The sequence below is a fragment of the Centroberyx affinis genome, unplaced genomic scaffold (assembly GCF_046629955.1).
Source record: "Centroberyx affinis isolate AG114_WGS23_722 - 3 ecotype Tasmania unplaced genomic scaffold, CSIRO-AGI_Caff_v1 ptg006996l_1, whole genome shotgun sequence".
In the NCBI taxonomy this organism is placed as follows: Eukaryota; Metazoa; Chordata; class Actinopteri; order Beryciformes; family Berycidae; genus Centroberyx; species Centroberyx affinis.
In genome coordinates, this window is record NW_027283542.1 from 48,628 (window position 1) to 65,049 (window position 16,422).

At 41.5% G+C, this 16,422-nt stretch overlaps 1 protein-coding gene across 1 annotated transcript; it reads left to right on the forward strand.

The window, feature by feature from the left end:
* Positions 1-222: 222 nt before the first annotated feature.
* Positions 223-16,119, forward strand: LOC139639246 (short transient receptor potential channel 5-like; the record flags this gene model as incomplete). The annotated part of the gene is made up of 8 exons (XM_071513325.1): positions 223-255; positions 2,996-3,098; positions 5,002-5,252; positions 12,964-13,080; positions 13,539-13,601; positions 13,777-13,914; positions 14,472-14,722; positions 16,056-16,119. Coding segments are annotated over exons 1-8 (1,020 nt in total), but the record flags the coding sequence as incomplete, so codon positions are not given.
* Between the last annotated feature and the right edge of the window lie 303 nt (positions 16,120-16,422).

Consider the following 16,422-nt stretch of genomic DNA (forward strand, 5'->3'; position numbering starts at 1 on the left):
AAACTCAAACTTTCCCCTGTTTTGTCTGAAATGTTTGACTGAACAACATCAAAATGCAACATCTCTCTCTCTCTCGCTCTCTCTCTCTCTCACTCTTTCTCTCTCTCTCTATCTCTCATGATGTTGTATGTTGCTGAATAGAGAAATCTTCCTCTTCTTATCCTTCCTTAATAACCTCCTACTCTTCTCTCTCTCTCTCTCTTTTTCTCCCAGGCCGGTCAGATGAATCCAATGACTCAGTTGTACTACAAGAAGGTGAGTCAAACACACACACACACACACACACACACACACACACACATGCAATTAAATGTAAGGCATAGTTGTTGTCCTGTTTTACAAGTAGTTTAGTTTTATAAGTAGTTTTGACAGTGTTAAGTAATATAATTGCCCATGACACACATACATGTATCACATGTTATTCAGCATAACATTGTGATTATCTCATCACCAAATTTCTGTTAATCTGAGCTGTGATGTCATTCATTCATCTGCGTCTTGTTCTCTTTAAGTATTCATGTGCTGATGGAAGTTTGTTTACACTGTTTTGAGGGGTTTCGTTCTAAAAATGAGATATCTGCATGGGAAATAACACCCGCTCTTATAAAACTGGCTGACATGATCTGATACACTTGCTCTTTTAAGCCTTTTTAAGCCTTCAACCAGATTTCGGAGAGCAGAATTATATTTTTGACCTGAGGATGGAGACATGGATATCTAGCGTTTTGGATTGAAACCCTTCATATGTGCTCAGAATCTGAATCAGATTCACTCTCGTCTCCTGGTAGAATAAATGTACAGGAACGTGTCTTGAAGACATTGGAGTGGGGAGATATTGACAAATTGTAATAAAATAGCGTAGGGCTGCACAAATAATAAAAAAAATATATCAAAAATCGCAATATGAACCGGTTAAATTTCCAAATTGCAAAGGGCTGCAATTATTTTCTCATTTGCTCAAAATGGATCCTAAACATGCTACTGAGTTTCTGGCCCATAAATTAAATTGCACTTCATAAAAAAGACTTTCATTGTAGTCAAATACAGCAAATACTAAGCAACAATATCTCAGTTTTTGAATTAAAATGTTTGTTTGCGGAAAAATCTAAAATACTGAAAAATCTGTCTGTGTACAGTATTGCATTTTATATATTCAACCAAATAATTGCAATAATATTAGTCGTCAGTGTCACACAGCCCTAATGTACTGACATGTGTACATATTGATACACATGGGAAAACAAGATCTCACATTTATTGCCAAGGGGGAAAATTTCCTCCTACTGTTACCTTTACTGCTTTTTTGTTCGCAGTTGAATGTTGTCAGGGCTGCGGCCGTGACCTTTGACCTCCTCACTGTTGGTTGCTTGTAATGTGTGGGATCTACAGATTGAAGCCTATTCTGCTGTTGCAGCCATTGTATGAATTGCTCTGAATAAAAGAATCAGCTAAAAAAAATGGCTAAAATGTAAGATGTAAATGCAAGATATATATCAAGAAATGCAAAACATGTATCAAGATGTTCAGTCATGCAAAATGGCATGCAGTAATGGTTTATTTGGTAGTAAACAAGAAGCAAAAAAGAATGACTCAGGATTTACCCTGAGGAGCGCCTGGCTGTGCTACAATGTATTGATCTTTTTTTTTAAAGCTATTCGATACTTTAGCCAATAAAATCAAACTACCAGAGGAATGCCTTGGATTTTTTTCTAGGAATGTAGACTCACTGCTTTGCGAACACCCACTGTACACTTTCTGCTACACAGCAAGTAAAAAATGACTCACTCCAGAGTCCATCTGTAAGTTTTATAGACGTGTCAAGGTCAGTCCCCTCCTTTTCCATAAAATCGTATCACCACATATCCACACTCTCTGCCTCGGTGCAGTTTAACAACGTTCTGGGTCTCTGTTGTGATTTCAGACCATGCTGGGTGGGGAAGCCAGTGGCGACTACAGGACTTTTTACAGTTTTTCTCAATTGCTTTGGCACAATTCTCAAATGATAATGAATATTTTCAAAACAACATATGCAAACCTCCAAACCACTGGGCACTTGTTCACAACAGATTTGAATTTCTCATTCTTTTAAATTGCAAATGTTTTAGGACATCTATGCAAAAGACTGAAATGTGGATATAAGGAACATTTCCAGGGTCCGCTGCCATACTGACAAAACATCTAAACATTTTGACCATCATTGTTTACACAATGCAAAGGAACCTTTCATTTTGAGGGCATTGACTTTTTATATGAGACAATAACTTTGTTTTGAAGTATGAGTTAAATGTTTTGGGTGAGTTATGACCTTTTGCAGGTGAGCTATGGTGTTGTGCTGTACCATATAAGCTATTTTGACAAATGCACCTAGAGCTTTAAGAATGTTAACACTGTTTAAAGAAATGAGCCAAAGCAATTGAGAGAAAACTGTAAATGTGGGGTCCAAGTACTAAGGCTGAGAGTTAAAAATGATGCAATGTAGTGTAATGCGATATAACTGTAATGCAATATAGCTTGATTGATTTTAATCAATGGAGTGTACCCAAGATTCAGCAAATAAGTTTGAATATGCTCAGAAACAAATGATGACCTGCAGGACTAATTTGACTGAAATAATATCAACGCCTTGAACACTCTTAAGCACTTCTTTCTGATTTCAATGTGTCAATCAGTGAAATAAATAAGTGAAATAAATGCAAAACTGTTGAATTTGACATTTGGGGAAAAGACAATAGTTCTCTGAGGTTTTTTTATGTGTTCTCAAAATCGGTCCGAATCTCATAAATCACATGAAACTGTATTTTTAGTGGCTGGGAAGACTAGAAAATACATGAGCGATAACAATAATAGGACCAAAGATTGAGTTTGGAAACTAGCGCTGGAAGTCGGTTCAGCAATCAATAAAGTATTACATTACGATTATTGGATACTGAATGATGAACTAACTAGCAACACTTCTGCTTTGGAAGCTCTTCACGTTGTTTGTGTTGTGTTTCAGGTGAGCTACTCGCCGTACAGAGACCGCATCCCGCTGCAGATCGTCCGGGCCGAGGTCGAGCTGTCCGCCGAGGAGAGGGCCTACCTCACCGCCGTGGAGAAAGGTACACACACACACACACACAGGCAAATATACATGCATACCTAGCTTACTCTCATTACGAAGCGTATACATCTATGTTAGTTATGTATCTATCTCTAAAGTCAAAGTCAATTGAATACTGAACTGTGTTGAATAGATTTTTTCTGATGGCTGAAAAGCAGCCTAGTGGTTAGTGAGACAGTTTTGATCTCTGCAACAGCTACTATATATTACCTTATGTGACATATAATATATCACTAGATGTCACTTTACAGGATTTCTGGTTAATGAAGTTCAAATAAAGAAACACTTGCACTTGGTGCTGCAGTAATTATGGTGGCTGTTTTACCATGTTCCAAGTTCCTAGGCCACTTAATCTGCAAAGTATCTTAGTTTTGACTCGTGTTCCAGTGAATTAAATCCACTTTTCTTGTGAAACCCAATGTACTCACAAGTCCACAGGAGGCAGGGAAAACGTTGAATGAAAATGTATTTATCACATAAAGCATGGTCCATTACCGACTTGATGTTGTATTCCAAACTGTAACACACACGTTATTACCCGCTATCTCAATGTACACATTAAACACATTGTACACGGTCAAAAACTTGTTTCGATCCAAACTTATTTGCAGATTCATCTACATCCTAGCAGCATGTTTTTTAGGGCATTCTTGCACATGCGCAATAAATTACCTTACGGCTCAATCCACTGTCGCAAACAACACAAATATATGTGTTCTAGCACCTGAGAACCCAAGAATAATCCTCGAAATCCACTTGACCTGTACATATACTGTGGATTAACTGTTGCATGAACTTAAAAAATGCTAGAACATATATAGCATGTGATTACAACAGAAACAATTTACCAAATATTAATATGTGTCTAAGTGGCTCTCACAGTAATGGAAATTCACTTATTACAGCGACCAATTTCTCCACCGGCACTTTGACTTTCTCCATCTTTGTCTTTGGGAAACGGCCAGCCTCCCCTTCATCATGATTGATTGGTTCATGTCACCTGGCACTTTTCTGAAAAGTTTAACTTTTTTTTTTTTGGGAGCCTTGCAGCCGCTTCTCCTTAATTTTGATGAAGAAAAAGGCGCTGGCAGTTAGGGAAAAAAATGCTATGTGTGAATGCAGCCTTAAACATGGTGTTCGTAAGGCGGAGGTCTACTGTCAACTGTTTCCATTCCTCCATTTATCTCTCTCTCCCTCTCAATTAAATTAAATTCAAATTAGCTTTATTGGCATTAAATACAACAGTGGTTCTCAACATGGGGTCCGGGGACCACCAGGGGTCCTTGAGGAGGTTCCAGGGGGTCCCCAGAAAATTGATGAATTGTTAAACTTCACCATTATTTAATTTACAAGAAGTTAACACAGTTATAGAATGTAGAAGAATGACTGTTTTGATCATAGTTTCTCTGTTATCTCTCTACCTACCTAATACAGACAGTCATGGGATTCTGGACAAAATCATATCTAACAATAAAAATATTCTCAGATTTGGGTCCGAGAGACAAAATCTCATCAGACGGGGGTCTGTGGCTCTAATGTGGACTGAATTTGCGGTCCTTGGTATGAAAAAGGTTGAGAATTACTGAAATACAACAGTATCTGTTGCCAAAGCAAAACAGTGATAATCAAGAAAAAGTAGCAATAATAACAACAGCGATAATTGAACAATAGAGAGTTGCAATTATTCAATCACACACAAAGGAAAAAATGGAAAATATTTAGGTCAGTTCTCCTGTCTCAGGCTTTCACAGCATGTTATATAAACAGCAGCTAGTGTGGCACACTCACGTTTTTCTCCAAGGATATAAAGGAGTTTTTTGTCAGTTTTTTGAGTTTATTTTTGTTTTTTGCCTCTCTCTCTCTCTCTCCCTCTGTCCGTCTCCCTCCCTCCCTCCGTCCAGGCGACTATGCGGGCGTCAAACACGCCCTCCGCGAGGCGGAGGTGTACTACAACATGGACGTGAACTGCCTGGACCCGCTGGGCCGCAGCGCGCTGCTCATCGCCATCGAGAACGAGAACCTGGAGGTGATGGAGCTGCTGCTGGACCACGGCGTCCACACCGGGGACGCCCTGCTCTACGCCATCCGCAAGGAGGTGGTGGGCGCCGTGGAGCTGCTGCTGTCCCACCGGAGGCCCAGCGGGGAGAAACAGGTGGGGCCGAGGTGTGTGTGTGTGTGTGTGTGTGAGAGAGAGTTTGTGTGTGTGTGTGTGTAGGTGTAGCTATTGTGGAAAAAAGGTAATATGTAAGTGAGGTGAAAGGGGATCTGGGAGTCAAGAGTAAGGTCTATGTATGTGTCTGAGGGAGTGTGTGTGTGTGTGTGTGCGTGTGTGTGTGTGTGTGCAGTGTATCTCCTTTTTATCGTTTATTTTGTAATTGTGTTTCTTCTTCACGTTCACTTTTATCTGTTTGCATCTGTGTTTAGTTGCATGTCTAGTCGTTTTCTAGTTGTATCCATTACCTGTATTACCTTTTATTTCTTTTTCGTTATTTTTTATTTATTTATGTTTATTATTCAACTGTTTTATTTATTTGATTGTGGTAAATTCTGCATCATTTTCTCTAGCGTTTTTTTGGTTTTTATTGTATGTAAAGCACTTTGTAAACTTTGCTTTTAGAAAAGTGCTATACAAATAAAGTTATTATTATTATTATTTATTATTATTACAAAGAAAGTAATCTATATATGTAAGGGGAGGAGACTGAAGAACTATGTGTGTTTGCACGAGAGAGAGGGAGTACATACACTCTGTACATACATGTTCATTAATCCCTTGCATCTGGATGCATCCACGCATGCATGTGTGTGTTTGCATTCATTCATGCGTGAATGTGTGTCCATCTGTGTGTGTGTGTGTGTGTGTGTGTGTGATAATGAGTAGTACATCCCATTCAGTGTAATGCTCCATGCTACGTTCTGCTGGGAGGAGGTAAATTAAACATCGCGTTTTATAGACACACTGTGAAATAGGATTTAGAGGCAGACAGAATATTCGTCTGTCTGCCGTATGACTCTGTGTGTGTGTGTGTGTGTGTGTGTGTGTGTGTGTGTGTGTCTGTGTGAGCGAGAGTGTGAGAGAGAGAGAGAGAGAGAGAAAATGTGCATGTGTCTGTGAGTGTACACAATCCGGTTAATGTGTAGGTGTTAGGACCGAGGGGGAGAGATACAGAGAGAGAGAGAGAGACAAACAGAGGAGCATCAGAATCAGACAGAGGGAGAAAGTGAGAGAGAGTGAGAGACAGTGGAGAAGTAGAGAGAGAGAGAGGGGGGGGCAGAGAGGAGGAAGATAGACAGAGACAGAGAGAGAGAAGAGACAGAAGCTTCTTCTCATACATCAATTCCTGGACCGTCTGAGGCTGCGAGGTTCTATGTCGCCATAGCAACCAACCCTTGGCCGAAGCAGAGGATTGTGGGAAGGGTTTGGACGCCTCTCAGTTGGACAGGATTGGAATAAATCTGTTCTCTCTCTCTCTCTCTCTCTCTCTCTTTCTCTCTCTCTCTCTCTCTCTCTCTCTCTCTCTGTCTATCTCCTTCTCTATTTATTTTTCCTCTCATAGTTTCTTCTTTGCTTGTTTTTTTGGGTTCCTCTCTCTCTCTCTCTCTGTCTATCTCTTTCTCTATTTATTTTTCCTCTCTCCTAGTTTCTTCTTTGCTTGTATTTTTGGGTTCCTCTCTCTCTCCTCTGTACTTTCTCCCTCTACGTTTGTCTCACTTTCTCTCTCTCTCAAGTCCATGTCATTAATGTCAAGTCTCAAGTCTAAATGTAGAACAGCAAGTCAAGTCAGAACAAATCAAGAGTCCAGTATCAATTTAATATCTTAAAGAAAACTAAATATCTAGGACTTTTCAATGCAATATGGTTTTAATAGGATAAAAAAATGAGTTTGATTTCTAGAATCAGTTTCAACTTCAATAAATTCAATCATTCCATACAAATTCACAAAACAGAATTTAAATTCAGTCGTCTGCTGGAACAAATCTCATCACTTTCAATCTGAGTCATTTACACAAACACAAGATCTCAAGTCAAGACGTGTGTGTGTGTGTGTGTGTGTGTGTGTGTGTGTGTGTGTGTGTGTGTGTGTGCGTGTGTGCGTGCGTGTGTGTGTGTGTGTGTGTCCTCTAAACTGCTCTCTCTCAGTTGACAGATGGAGTTGACTATCTTTTATCTTCTGTAGCCAAGCACAACTGTTGACCCTGCTGCCGTCTCTCTCCATCTGACTCAGACTGACTCCCTTCTCTCTTTCATTCCCCCTCTCTCTCTCTCTCCCTCTCTCCCCCTTGTGTTCCTCCCTCGCTCCCTCTTTCATCTCTCCTCCCTCCGTTCCCCGCTCTCTTTCCTTTCCTCTCCCCCGCTCCTCCTCCTCCTCCTCTTCTCATTCTTCATCTTTTTCACCCCGTCTATCGTTCCCTCGCCACAGTCAACCGCTGCAAAATACAGTTTTCTACTATTACCAGCTCGCTATAAATGGAGGGAGTGATAAAGGAAGGAAGGCAGGGAAGAAGGAAGAGAGGGAGGAAGGTTGGAAAGGAGGACGGAAGGAAGGAAATAAGGAGGAAGGGAAGGAAGGGAACGAAAAATAGCATGGAAGGAAGGATGAAATTCGAAGGTCCTTTCCCTAAGCTTACAGTGGAAAATGAGGAGGGAGAGGGAGAGTAGCATAAATGAGCGAGGGAGATGAGACACATGAGAGAGAGAGGGAGAGAGAGAGGCAGAGAGAGAGAGAGAGAGAGAGAGAGAGAAAATCACAGTGAGGGAACAAGCAAAAGACAGAAAGAGAGGGGAATCAGACAGAGAGAGAGTGTGAAAGACAGACAGACAGAGAGAGAGAGAGAGAGGGGGAGAATAATAAGAGATGAGAGAGATAGAGAATGAAAGAGAGACAGAGAGCGGGAGAGAAATAGAGAAATAGTTATAGAGAGAGAGGGAGAGAGAGAGCTATGCAGATGAGGAAAGGGTTTTTAGGCCCCCTCTCTCAGCTTGCCTTTGATGTGTGAAGCGTGTGAAAAAAGGAAAAAAAGATTAAGTGTGTGTGTGCGTGTGTGTGTGTGTCTGTGTGTGTGTGCGTATGTGTGTGTGTGTGTGTGCAGCTGTAACTGTATTTTTTTGTTGTTTTAATCTCTGTGTGTTTGGGTGTGTAGACATGCGGATGTACATGTGCACTCATAGGTGAGTGTGAGTATGTCCGGATGTGTGTGTTCATTTGTGTGTGTGTGTGTGTGTGTTTGCGCTCGCCTGTATTCATCTGTGCATCTGCATACTGTATGTATACCTGTGTGTGTGTGTGTGTGTGTGTGTGTGTGTGTGTGTTCCCTCCCTGTCTCTTTTATCAGTGTGTGATGCCCTGCCCATGGCAGCTGGTCTCTGAAGTGTCACACACACTCCTCATCACACCGCGACAGAGAGAGAGAGAGAGAGAGAGAGATAGAGAGAGGGAGAGAGAAAAGAGGATGAGGTGAAAGATGGAGTGAGGAAGAGAGAGAGATCAGATGAGAAAAGGTTTTGGCAGGAGAAAGCATGAAGCGGAAGAACAGAAGAGAAAGAAACAGATTGGGGGAAGAGGAGGATGGAGGGAGGGCAGCCGAGGAGAAACAAGAGGAGAGAAAGGACTGGAATAAAAGAAGAAGATGAGGGAGAGAGAGAGAAGAGGAGATAGAGAGAAGGAGGCGAAGCAGATGGAAAAATGGAGGACGTGAGGAGAAACGAGACGACAGTGGAGGAGATAATAGAAAGAGAGAGAAAGAAGGAGGGGGGTGAAGGAGGCAGAGAGAAAGAGAGAGGAGTCGAAGGAAAAGAAAGGGGGATAAAGAAAGAGGGGATAGAGAGAGAGAGAGGGAAGGAGTCAAGATAAGAGGAGAGACACTCTGGTTCCCTCTCCCTCAGAGAGATAAGAGTCCACACGTGTTTTCTCCACTCCTCCTCTCCTCCCTCCTTCCTCCACTCCTTCCTCCCTCCCTCCACTCTTCCTCCCTCCCTCCACTCTTCCTCCCTCCCTCCTTCCTCCACTCCTCCCTCCTTCCTCCACTCCTCCTCTCCTCCTCTCCTTCCCCCCTCCCTCCACTCTTCCTCCCTCCCTCCACTCTTCCTCCCTCCCTCCTTCCTCCACTCCTCCCTCCTTCCTCCACTCCTCCTCTCCTCCTCTCCTTCCCCCCTCCCTCCACTCTTCCTCCCTCCCTCCTTCCTCCACTCGTCTCTTCCCTCCCTCCTTCCTTGCCCTTTCTCTCCTATCTCTTTATTCCTTTTTCATTTTCAGTGCTCTGATCTCTTAAAGGGTACTGTGTGTGTGTGTGTGTGTGTGTGTTTGTGTGTGCGTGTGGATGCTAAGGGTGAGAATTCACTGACATAATATAATCATAATATACATTTACATTTGGTTGCATAGGCTGCAATTTTTCTCATCCATAATGGCAGATTTTCTATATCTAGTATATCATTGTGCTGCCACCACTATTGCTTCTTGAAAGAAAACTGGAAAAAGGCGATTGGTCTCCTCCCTAACCTGGTTGAATTCTTCCTCGCCTGATAGCTTGGGATCCAGAAGTTCATCTGACAGCTGGAATTGTTTGTCTAATGCTTACATCTCTAGAGGGAAGGGCAAGCTGAGACAGAGTCTGTGGTTTAGGTGAGAATGTGTGAGAACAGGCGGGGGAATACGGGGGAAGTGCAACTTGTAACAGTTGGACACAAAAACATGCACATCTTTAATCTCAGCAATCAGCGGCCGGCTCTTATCCAAGACGGCGAGAAAAAAAAGGGAGATGTACCCAGCACAACTGTTAAAATCAAAACATCAAAGAGCGAATCAGCACCAGATCACATTCTTTTGAGCTGTAAACATGTTATGTGGCTTCGAGAACAGGTCTAAAGATGACTCACAGCTTTAATACGAACCCATAAAGTGATTTTTCCTTCATGCCAATAATCGTTTTGTTAGAGGAGGCATCAGTGTTCAGCGTTATCATTTGAGTTTAATCCAATGAATCGGTTATTAATCGGTTAGTCTGAATAGTGTGAACCAGGGGCCGGATTCACCAATGTGTTCTTAAGATAGAGCTTAAGAAATGACATAAGAGGAGATTTTAGGAAGTTCTTAAGTAGGCTCTTAAGTGCAATTCCTCAATATTTTCTTAGTAACAGTCTCATTTCTTACGAATTTCTTTAATTTTCCTACTTAAGAACTTCTCAAAATAGGGCCTGAATTAATTCTGGTTAATAAACTTTAGGTTTACTGCCATTGAGGCTAGGAGACAAGGCTAGGAGGCAACCCAAAGTGCTTCCATCTACAAAAGAATTGGGGAAAAACCTATTTAGAGCAACTAGGGCAAAGATTTAAACATTGGTTGCTGTCGGTAACTGTAAAATTTGCTATAGCTTATTTTCAATAAACATGAGACAGAGGCCTACCTGGCCCTACACCAAATAAAGCTTTACAATAAATGTTCATCTTAATGTTAGGTGAACCTATGAAGACTTTGAACTATAACCTATTCTTCTAAAATGTGTTTAAATATATGATATTAGAGGCTTACCTTTTCACTGTAGGAGTTTTAAGACAGGTGAAGGGCTGTCTTAAAGTTAAGAAAAAAATCAAGAACAAATTTGAGAACTTATTTTCAAGAATACCATTCATAAGTTTTTTCTTAGGAAGAAACATAAGAAGAAAGTTAAGAAAATATATAAGAACTGTTTTTGAGAATAGCATTTTTTCCTTTTTTTTTTCTTAAGACTAAAGTTAAGAAAAAAATGGCACTTGAGAAGATTTTTTTTCTTAAGAGGGTTTTGTGAATCCGGCCCCAGAACCGGACCGGACAACTGGTCATTACGTGACGTTAAGGTGCAAAACTCGTCATGTTACGTGACATTATCATCGTTAATTTGAAAGAGACGGAGGTTAAATGTTGTGAGACATTGCTCAAATTTTCTATCCAGTCTGTTTCCTCAACATTGCAGTTTGGAGAGGCAGTCTATGGCGGTTTATTAAGATCTTACAGATAAATTGACACCTCAGGTTACTGGTGTCAAGTAAACTGAAAACACAGGCGATGGTAGCCGCCATATTGGTCTGAAGTAAACGTTACTATGGTTACAGACATTATTTACAGCCATCGCGAGATAGGAGGAGCGGAGTGACTCTTGTTACCCGTACGGACACAGTCTAGCAATTTTACTCCGGTCTGCTCCAATGTGACCCATAAATATTCTCATTCATAAATTCGGTTGTCACTACCAAATTCTGGCAGTGTGTACGCAGCCAATATCTGCACACTTTGCTAAAGAGGGGAGAGAAGAAGAAGGAGGAGGAGGAGGAGGAGGAGGAGGGCGGAAAGGAAGGGGAAGAGGTCACTCTGCTCTCCATCAGATCGATGAACAATGTTCCCCGTGAATAAATTTACACGCCGTGAGAGCAGACAGGATGCGTTTTCTTCCCCACTTTAGAGATCGCTGCTGATTTCTCCGTTCGTCTGGCGAGAGCGCACTCGCTCCTCGACTGAAAAACCAGAAGGTTATCTTCACATCGAGGCCAGACACGTGTTTACTGAATCAATTTTAAGCCTCGGAAATCGCTCCAATAATTCATTTATTATCACTGGATTTAGAATTTTGATTTTTACATGGTTCGATTAGAGAGAAACGTTTTTACACTGCTGACTTTCTCTTTTCCTTCCTCTGTATCTTCATCCTCTACTGCCTTTCTTTCTCTCTCTCTCTCTCTCGCTCTCCTTCGATCTCTCTCTCCCCATCTCTCTCTCTCTCTCTCTCTCTCTCTCTCTCTCTCCCCCTCTTACTCTCCCTCTCTCACTGTCTCTTTCTCTCTTTCTCTCCCTCTGTCTCTTTCTCCCATCTGTAATGATAGACTGCCTGGTTTTTACTTCAAAACATAACTCTCTCTTTCACTCTCTCTCTCTCTCTCTCGCTCTCTCTCTCTCCCCCTGTCTCTCTCTCTCTCTCTCTCTCTCTCTCTCTCTCTCTCTCTGTCTCTCTCCCTCTCCCTCTCCCCCTTTTTTATGGCACACCGCATGGTTTTCACTTAGAAATAAAACTCTGTCTTTCTGTCTCTCAAACTCAGCAGCAGGTCTTCAGTATTCTGTGTCAATGCGGGATGTAATTAGTTTTTAGAGGATATGGGTTCAAACAGATGGACTTCTGGAGGGTTGTCGAGGGGAAAACTTCTTTTGTCGAATACATTACGGTAATTTAATTTGTTTTAATCTGGTTCAAGTCAGTTTAATTCAATTTATTATTTCTTTAATTTGTCTTTTGTTTAGAATCGTTCCCTGTTGCGTAACAGTACCACATGTAGGGCTGAAGCATGGTCTTTCAATTGCACAAGAAAAGCTTGAAAAAGTATATCAAATTAAATTCTATAATATATAAATTATATTTTTTGTCTTTCTCATTGTCTGATCTGTCTATCTATTAGGGTTGGACCGTTAAATACTCTGGAAATCCTGACATGAAATCTTATTTTCTTTGCACATTTTATTCATTCTTTTAAGTGAACATATATATATAATTAAGTAATACATCCCAGAGTTTCCTGAAAAATAAAATAATTTCATCAGTCTGGGTTTCAGTGGAGAGTTTTAGTGTCACATGATGGTTTAAATGCTGTTTCAGAGGCTTTTCCACCCTGAGGAGAAGAAAATTGTGGGGTAAACACTGACTATCACTACTGTAATTTTGTTGGCATTTAGATGGAAACATTAGAAGATAATATATTGAATATTGGCACAAATAACAGCTATCAGTGCAAAAATATGTCAGTCTTCTATCTTTCTTTCTCTCCAGGTTCCCTTGATAATAATGACAAGTCGGTCTTCATTCAAAAACATAATTCTCTCTCTGTCTTTCTCCTCCCCAGGTTCCCTCACTGATGATGGACAGTCAGTTTTCAGAGTTCACCCCAGACATAACTCCCATCATGCTCGCTGCACACACCAACAACTACGAGATCATCAAGCTGCTCGTCCAGCGGAAGGTGACGATGCTGCAGCAGTTTCTGCTCACACACACTCTGCCTGCATGAAACTGGACTTTGAAGGACAGTATTTGTGCAGAATTTGACAAAATTGTTTGCGTACCTTGAGGTTTGACATTGCATTTTCAAATGTTTTCATTGCACAAAAGAAAACAAAATCAAGGTAGTAGACATTTTTGACCAACAGCATATAGAAATGACATTAAAAAACAGATATGTCATAAAAACAGACATGAAAGTAATTAGATAAATAAGATACATAAATATTTTTTATTTTTGGTAGTTTATTTGGGATAAATTAATTTGCAATGTTGTCGGTTTTTTTGTTTGAACAGCTAGATACAGAAACTACATAATTAAAAATTATGTCAAAATGTATCCTATATTAAAGTGGATGTTTTATTATTTGTAGTTTAGCCTGAATGATTTTCAGTTTATTGTATTGTTGTTCTGTACAGGTCACCATTCCCAGACCGCACCAGATACGATGTGACTGTGTTGAATGTGTATCCAGTTCTGAGGTAAGTGATCCAGATCGTTTCTGTAGCTTTGGTGTGATTTGGTTTGCATCTCCATCCAGTCACTAGCAAGCCAAATAAAGTCAAGATTTGAAATTAATAAATCCCTTTTGCACATCTAGAAAGTGATAAATCAATTTGTATCCTCTAATTTGTCTCTCTCTGCCTTCTAATACAGGTTGACAGTCTTCGCCACTCACGGTCTCGACTCAACATCTATAAGGCTCTGGCCTCTCCTTCGCTCATCGCTCTGTCCAGTGAAGACCCGATCCTCACTGCTTTCAGACTGGGCTGGGAGCTCAAAGAGCTCAGCAAGGTATGGACAGACTTCACATTAAAGCTTACAAAGATACTGTGCCATTTTGAATGTGTATTTCTTTTGGACCAGGTCAGGAGCAACTGAAGTTCTGATGGTTTGAGGAAACAGACTGGACAGAAGACATCTATAGCTGGTCATAATTGCTTCAAAGACTTAATGGAGACTTTGTAAGACATGAAATATCTGGTAATAGGAGTTCTAGAGAGCTAGCTGGAGGCCATCCTGCACCACACCGGCTTCATGAGGCCTTAATAACAGAACTGAAATATCAAAATTTCAGGCAGAGAATCAGGTTCAGGAGTACAAGCCACTATAGAGTTCTGGGCTTGATAATGAGTAAATAAAGGCTTCATACGTGATTAGTAACTTTTAATACTTTTTTTTCAGGTGGAGAATGAGATTTATCATGAGTATGAGGAACTGTTGCAGTAGTATGAACTGCATGCTAAGGAACTTATGGACCAGACCAGAAGTTCTAGAGACAATTGGACTCTTTATAAATGTTTCAAAAAGGATTCACAACACATTAATACCTTGTAATATCCTAAATTCAGGTGGAGAACGAGTTTCGGCAGGAGTACGAGGAGCTGTCCCAGCAGTGTAAACTATTTGCGAAGGACCTCCTGGACCAGGCCAGGAGTTCCAGAGAGCTGGAGACCATCCTGAACCACAGAGACAGCGACCAGAGCGAGGAGCTGGACCCCAGGCAGTGCCACGACCTGGCCAAGCTCAAACTGGCTATCAAGTACCACCAGAAAGAGGTAGGGAAACACAGCGACCCATTACCTGAGACCTGGATACCTGGGTAATAACCAGAGTTCCCACTGCTCATGGAATTTCTGGAGTGTTGTGGAATTTTTTGGGGTTTATTGACATGGAAAGTCGAGGAATTTGATATATTTTTGTGGGGACATCAGGGAATGTCAGATAAATTTACAAATGGGTCACTTTACAGGAATATACCGGAAAGCATGCAACTTGTTTCACACATTTACTGCGTAGATCAGGGGATCCGAAGCCCTGCTGGTTTTAATTCTCAACGTCTAATCAGAGACTATTGTATACCTGGGATGCAAGGTGGATGCAATTATTTGCAATCACAGTAACTACCTGGTAGAATAGAAAATCAGCAGCATTGAAGGATGGAAGACCACTGATATAGCTGGTGGTTTTCAGCCCAACCATAGTGGAAACCAGACTGTTCAACCCTTTAGAAAAACAACATTAACAAACCAGGAGGGAAGAACGTTTTTACATCACGGAAGCACTTAGCAACTTAGTAATGGAAAATCAGGGAAAAGTCATGGAATTTTACATCACATTCATACCTCTTGAATGTGAGCCTGTATGTAACAGCTACCTGACCCATTCATACATCACCTCTGCTTTGAGATGCTGGGCATCTATTACATGTGCTATTTGTGACTTAGCAAAGTTGCTGAAAACTGTGTGTGTGTGCTTGTTTGTGTGGTTTAGATTTTTGTGTAAACTGGTTTCAAGCTTGGCTATCATATGGCCAGCAGGAACAGATATACATATTTATTTCTACAGAAACAGATACAACAACATCAGATGACATCTTGATATTTAGCTAATGTTAGTTGTTGTTAATGCAAACTTTGTTGCTAATGTTAGAGCACTTGGGCAGTATTTTGTACTGTTGATACTCAGAATTAAACCTGTTACCATTTGAGGATAGGGGACACCTAGAACCTTCTGCCCTAGTTAATGCGGTTACAAAACACACACACACACACACACACACACACACACACACGCAATGCCTCAGTACAACATTTCCGTGTCTTTGAGGGATTGAAGGACTTAGCAGCTCGCCCCAGGGGACTTGTCAGAGAGAGAGAGAGAGAGAGAGAGAGAGCGAGAGAGACAGAGAGTGTATGGAAGAGAAATAGAAAGTGTGAGAATAGCAGAGAGTGGGTTAGCGAGCGAGCAAGTGCGAGAGGAGAGAGAGAGAGAGGGTAAAATGAAGGGTGAATAGGACAGAGAAAGAGAGTGAAAGAGAACAGGACAGGGTGAGATAATGAGTGAGAGAGTTTGAGAAACAGAGTGCAAGTGTGAGTGGATATGAAGCGAACACTGACCATATTCCCTCCCTCTACCCCCCCCCCCCCCCCCAGCTCGACTGTGGTGACCATGGAGGAGATGGATCGACAGCAGCAGACGTCCCCCGAGGGCAAGAAGGTACGAGTGTTTACCCCAAGCTGTAGTCTCTCTCTCTCTTCTCTCTCTCTCTTCTCTCTCTCTCTCTCTCTCTCTCTCTATCTGAAGTCCCTCTGTTCCCTGCTGTTTCCAGCTTTCTTTGACGGAGGGATACTGACAGACGGATGGAGGCAGGGGTGAAAGGACAGAGCGAGGGGAGGAGAGGAGGGATGACAGCAACCACGCATGATAGATGGATAGATGGAGGGAGAGAGATGGAGAGATAGAAGTGAAGTGCTTTGTCTCCCCGAGTAGGAGTGGTGACAAAGGCCAAGATTTAAGAGG